General features: G+C 41.8%; 1 protein-coding gene across 1 annotated transcript in view; it reads left to right on the top strand.

Annotated features, from left to right (window-relative positions):
* Positions 1–4,950: 4,950 nt before the first annotated feature.
* LOC104466816 (oxysterol-binding protein-related protein 1-like) overlaps positions 4,951–6,454 on the top strand; it is a gene marked incomplete at its 3' end in the record, with an annotated part of 21,740 nt that continues 20,236 nt past the window's right edge. Inside the window, exon 1 of the mRNA XM_010080364.1 lies at positions 4,951–5,071. Within this exon, the coding sequence (XP_010078666.1) occupies positions 4,951–5,071 (121 nt within the window). The remainder of the gene's footprint in view (positions 5,072–6,454) is intronic.

The following is a 6,454-nucleotide window of genomic DNA, read 5'->3' as shown; positions in this document are numbered from 1 at the left end:
AGGCAGCCTTGGTATCTGGGTGGGGGGTAGGGAAACGGGGGATCTGGCCTTCGGGAAGGGTGAGAGGGCCCGCGGTGGAGCGCGGGTCTCCCTTCCTTCTCCTCCCCTCGCCCCGCAACAGCCCTTGGAGCCGTGGCGGAGCTGCGGGAGCTGAGCGGGTGCGGTGGTCTGTGCCCTGGCTCTGACCGCGCCTTTCCTCTAGGCAAGAAGCGCAAGTTGCTGTGAGGCGTGAGCCTGTCGCCTTAAAAAGTGTCTGCGCACCAGTGCTGGCACGAACTGCTCCATTTCAGACACATAGAGAACTCCAGCGGTTCTGCTGAAGTTCTTCTTGGCTTGGAGCTGTGCTTGCCTGCTGACCCGGTGGGATCTCGCACTGGCTCTGGTAAGCTTATTTACAGCTCCTGGGCTGAAAGAAAGTCCTTGAACACCACTAAACTATGTGCAGAAAACAGCCAGGAGCTGCCTAAGAATGAGGATTAGTGTAAATAGCTATTGCCTTGGCAATGGTTTTGAACAGATACTGTGTTACTGTGTCTGTTAACGGCTACTGAGCAGACAATAACTTGATTTTGGACAGGTGCTGCTTTTGTATGAAGTACCACGTGGCTGGGTCTTATAAGCATGTTCAACTTCTAACTTCTAGAACCCTTTGAAGATTGAAGTAACTACTTTTAGATAACATCCCTCATGCTTCTAGTACTGCAACACCTTGGAGAAACTCCTCAGTGCAGTGGGTTGTGTGGGTTTGTAGACAGGTTCTGTCTGTTTGTGCAGTTTGGTACATTTTGTTCTCCTCCTTTACAGGCATCACTTTGTAATGTGTGCATGCTGGGACGTGTAAGAAGTCTTCCTAAGCAAGTATCATCCTTTCCTATAGGAATCTGGTTTTCATTGCTAGAGGGAGATCTCTTGAAATACTAGCTAGTGCTATGCTTTTTCCTAACCTTCCTGTGTCACGAATAGCAAGCTTCCTATGCAACCAGTAGCTGCTGACTCAGAGCCTTCACATTAAACTGGGCAGTGCCAGTACTGCTTCTGCTGCTTGTCAAGCTGCAGTGGAGTGAAAACCAGCCATGTTCTGATTAGTGTGTATTGTTGCTGTTCTGGGCTGTGTACATGGCAGGAGGCCTCAGCAGGAGAAGAAATCAAAGCAGAAGCAAGCGGGTCTTATCAGTAGTGTTGCCTCATGGTCAGGGATGGCACTTTAGGTCTTTGTAGACTGCTTTTTTTTTTTTTGTGTGTTGTTTTTTTCTTGGACTGTCTCCTAGCAGTTGGGTAAAGTTGGTAGTTTGTATATTGGTAGTTAGGTAGCCAGCCTTTCATGGTTAAGTTCTGCAAAACTCCTTTAAGCAGGTGTGCAGGCAGAATGGTAACCTGGGCTCTCTGTTGGAAACAACCCCTGTGTGAAGAGACACGCTGCAATGGTGTGAGATCACCCTGGCATAGAAGAAGATAAAAGTGGAGAATCTTTAAGAAGGCATAAAGAATTGCATTAAGGATAAGATTCAGTTAGCAGTTCAGTACTGCTCCTGTAGTCCTAATGAGTTCAATGGAAATGCCTTGCTTTCACATCCCAGCTGAGTAGGAGACACTAAATATTGTTCTTGTAGTGTTTTCTTATGGTATACTGTGGCTGTAGAGACTACAAGTCTTTCAACAGCACAAGGCATAAAGATGAGCTGTGAAAGGCAGTTTAACCTATGCCAGCTGATTAATGGAATAAGGTAATGATGGCAACACCACTGACTGGACAGATGTCCGCTCTCTTAAGTGGCTGGTAGCTTTTCATGTAGGCAGCACAATTCATATAGATTAACCTGGTAGTAGTATCTCATGGTTAATAAATCCAAACTAAACTATGAAGTTTTTCCCTCAGTGCTCACGGTCTGTCTGGCTTGGTACCTCAAAGCTGGTGGGTAGGGATTTGGGGGCTCTCTTGGTGGTGAGTCATGGGCCCAAATAAACTCCTGTCTGCAAGGGATTGCAGGTGTATGAAGTACAGTGGTAAGTGCATAGCATTTCAGTGCTTGTGTGTTGATTTCTTTCAGTACTCTAACCTTGCCATTCAAACATCTGTTGGTGATTGCTTATCTCCATTATAGAGCAAATACTGTTGCTTAAAACAGTATTTTCAAGATTATGCTGAGTTCTGTTAAGAGCCCCTTTGCTGCCAGCATCATTTTGGCACTTCATTTACCTTGTTGGCTGAAGCTTTAGGTTCTCTATCACTTGTTTGATGAGTAACTGCATGCAGATTCACTTTCCAGCCTCAATTGTAGGAACATTTTCATGTGAATTATCCTTTTAACTATGACTAATAGCCAGATGGTCATTCTTCTGCATCACTGCATGATTCAAGCTTACAAAGTATGTTTGGAATTGGAGGCTTGGCCTAAACAGCAAAGTCTTTGGGGACTAAACCAGTGAAGCAGACAGACCTTTCTTAGTCAGGTTACTATGCATGTCACTCTACTGCTAATACTTGCTGTAAGAGTACAAACAAATTGGTGATTTTTAACCTAATGACTATTTGGTGGTAGAAAAATCATGCAAGTAATTTTACACAGTGATTCAGCTTTCTGCGTATCTTAAGCTGCTTAACGTTCTGCTCAGGCGTACAACTGGCCTTGCTGCATGCAAGAGTTGTGTGCATTTGGATCAGCTGCTTGGTTCCCTTCCCAAGCAGTCTTTTCTTCCTTTTAATCAATAGCAAATGGAAACTGCAGGCTTTTAATGTGTTGAAAGTGTATTGCTATTCATGCCTGCTGTGTATGTGGGATGTTGACAAATAATAGAATGTAATGATAGGAGTATATTTCTCTCATCTGAGACATTTGAGAGATCACTAAAGAAATATTGAGTGGGAGGGGGTGAAAATGAAAGATGAGCTTTGCTTTTTTTCCCCTTCCCATTGCTGGCAGGCAGGCTGGCAAAATGAGCTCTAACTACCTCTTAGCTTTTGTCGGCATGATTCTCAGTGCTGCATTCTGTGTCCCTCTGAAACACTATCACTCTGCTTTAGATAAAGTATTACAGACTGATAATACATTAATATATTTGATTTTGATCTTTCTGTAGACACTAGTAGAACTGATTCACTGAGCAAAATTATACCTGTCCTAGTAACAATAAACTTTGCTGGGTTGCCTCAGACAAGTGGATAGACTTGTGTTTAAAGGGTAAGGTGGCTTCAGAGCTCAAAGGATTACTCGAAGGACTAGTACTGTTTTGTGGTTTTTTTTATGGTACAACTGAAAAGCAGGCACAAACAAGAGAGTTGTCTAACCATTGGAGAAGGCATTTGTATCCTGTGTCGGTGGTAGATTGCAGGTGACTGATCTGATCTGTTCTGAAACATGCTAGAAAGGGATTGCTTAGTCTTTTTCACTAATTCTTTTGAAAAAAAAAAAAAAACCTCCCTCTCTGCCTTTGCTGATTGAGCAAAAGGTAGGGGAAAATTCTCTTCTCTATTGCTGGTGCTTTGGCAGTCTGGCCTGTTCTAGGCTTCTGTCTCGGTCTTGAATATTACAAGATCTGTCACTGTTACAGGCTTTTTGTTGCTTACCCAGTGTTCTCAGTGTCTCTTTTCTTGCTGTGTGGCTTCTCATCTTGCAGTGGTCAAAGAGCTCCTGCATCTATTTTAGCTCTGAGTGTGTGTGGTGCGGTCAAGCTGCCTGTCCAATGCAGCAGTGGGTAGAAAGTTTGTGGGACCCATCAAAACCTCTGCGAGTATAGGAAAGCTAACTATGCAAGGCTGGTAATGTTCTTTGCAATCATTAACTGACTTTAGAAATCTAGGTTCTGCAGGATCTGGTAAACCAAGTGTGTCAGGTCAAGAAGCTAAACTGGAGACACTAAGTTTGTAACCTCTTCTTTTACGGTTGTTTTTAGCAGCAATAAATTGTGTATTATAGCACAGTCTTTTGAGGCTGCTTTTAAAATGGCTTCTTGACACCTCTTAAAAGCACTGTATTTAAATGGGACATTAAAGTTGCGTTTGGGTGTTCTGAGCTGTGCTGCATCTGGCTCTAGTTGTAATAACATTTTAAAAAAAAAGGCAAAACAACTTCAGGTTGTGTTTCTGTCAGTGTGAGAAGATTGGTCAAGACATCACTTAATAACTTTATTCAGCAAGAGATCTGGTAAGCAGCAGTATCACTTGCCCAAAGGTCTTGGGCTCACTGTGTAGTAGAGAGCTGTAAAAATAGTGATGGTAACAGGCTTTGTTTTCTCCATTCTTTGAAACATGTAAATACCTTTTTTTTTTGTAGCCCAAAAGCAATGATAAAATGCCAATTAGCTAGTTAGGTTTTATAGTTGCATGCTGATGTCTTTATATTGTACTATTGTACTTAAAGATAAGGTCAAATCTACAAAGTTGAGTATCTGATTCCCTTTCAAGTCAAGGACAGGTATCTTGGCTCTAGAGCTGATCATGTCAGTCACTGATGGGTATCTGGGGACCTCCATATGAAGATTGATTCTGTTCCCCAGGGTTGGCAAAGTGAGTCTCAGTTAATTCTGAAGAAATACTTGGACTAAAAGGCTTTTTTTCTTATTGTCTCTGGAAACCTTAAGGGCTAAAGGTGAAAACCATCCGCGGGAAAAGTAAATCCTTACTGGTTTTGTGGCAAGCTTGCCTTGTTTGGGGGATACAATTCCCACTCTCAAGCCACACTTAACCGAGAAAACAGAGAAGCAAGAAAGCATAGGTATTTTATTATTTAACTGCTTTGTTTGTATGAGGAATTTTAATGCCACTTAGTGACATCACGGGGTGCTGGACAGTTGAAAACAACTTGCACATAAAATGTGTAGCACGTAAGAAATAATTGTCTGTCTTATACTGGTGTTAATATTAAGTAAGGGAGAAAAGTGACACAATATTAAGCCATAACTTATAGCAGTGTAAGAGATCGCAAAATTGGTTCTTTTATGTCTTGATTAGAGATGAGTACTGAAGCAGAACAGCAGCTTCTCCATGATGCTAGAAATGGAAATGCTGAAGAAGTTAAACAGCTGTTGGATACCATGGACAAAGGAGAAATAAGCTTTGATATCAACTGTAAAGGTCAGTAGCCTTCCTCAAATGTTTGTAATCTCACAGTTGAAGCCCCAGGTGGTGAAACTGTTACTGATAGTATAACCTTGCTTTCTTTGAAGTGTTCAAGAAACTAACAAGAACCACTTATACAATTGCTTTTAGCTGATGACTCTTAAGGCCATGCTTGCATAGGGGAGAAATCATAAAAGCAGACTACAGATAATTGTAATGTCCAGAAAACCTCAGAGTAACTCACCGATTCTAGGAATGCCAACAAGGCAAAGAATTGGGAACTCTTTTCTGCCTGTGTCCATGCTTATGCCAGCTTTGAAGCTTTATAATATTAAACAAAACTGACCATGGTGCCAGGGGGTTGTTCAAGGAGGTATAGAGTCTCCAACAAGGCAGCAGAGAAGATTAGGTAGTTTATTTTTGCTCTGCTAGGTGTGATTGTTTTTGGCCCATGTTTCATTATAATGTAGTAGGAACAGCTACATCTCTTGCCACTTGCGGGAATGGTTGGAACAAGTGTATACTTGTTACTATTAGAAATAAACTAGGTTACTTGGGCAAAGAAGGTAAAACTGCCAGTTGTCTGTGTCTAGGTCTTCGGCCAATGTGAAAGTTTTGCATGTGCATAGCTAACATAGTTACAGCTAAGCAACTTGCTGAGCGTTAAAGCTTCAAACTGGGCTGCATCTGCAACCTTGTTAGCAGTTGCAGACTGCCCTACTTCTTTTTTCATTTTGTAGCTTTCTATTTCTCTTTATTTACGTGTGTGTTTCTGGTTGTTTCACAAAAGTGGATGTGTATCCCACTCTGTCTACATGGGCTCCTATTTCTTTGTTCAGCATTTAACTGTTAAGCAGCCCTGAGAATATAATTGCTCTCTCCCCTCTGCCTTTGCAGCAGTGTGTTTTCTCTCAGCCATAACAGAAGGAACACCTTAGCAGGGAGCCCTGTTATCTGGACAAGCTCTATCCCTTTCCCAACTCTAGTTCTTAATCATCAGTTTACTCATCCTTTTGTTTGACTGCTCAGCCATGTGCATTTTTTCCTGATAGTTAATGTGCTCACCTCTGAAAAACAATTGTAAACTCCAAACCCTTGATACTTCATCCTTGGGGAGCTAGTTTGTTGTTTAAAGGGGGACTAGACTGAGCTTGATGGTGCTAGAGTCCTCAGCCCTCACAAGTGTGTCCTTTGTGAATATTCATAAAATTGTGTGTAGTGCCTAAACAGCTGGAATAAAAATACTTTAAGATTCATGCAATACTATCCATAAGTTGCTGAAGTCTCTTATGCTTAGAAGATATTTCAGAGCTTTCAGATGTGTTCTTAAACATAATCTGAAGTCAAGAAAGGATAATGAAATGGCATAATCTGCAGTCCTGTATTATATCAAACAAA

This window comes from Pterocles gutturalis, unplaced genomic scaffold (assembly GCF_000699245.1).
Source record: "Pterocles gutturalis isolate BGI_N339 unplaced genomic scaffold, ASM69924v1 scaffold13664, whole genome shotgun sequence".
NCBI lineage: Eukaryota > Metazoa > Chordata > Aves > Pterocliformes > Pteroclidae > Pterocles > Pterocles gutturalis.
This window is presented reverse-complemented; position numbering and strand designations above follow the sequence as displayed.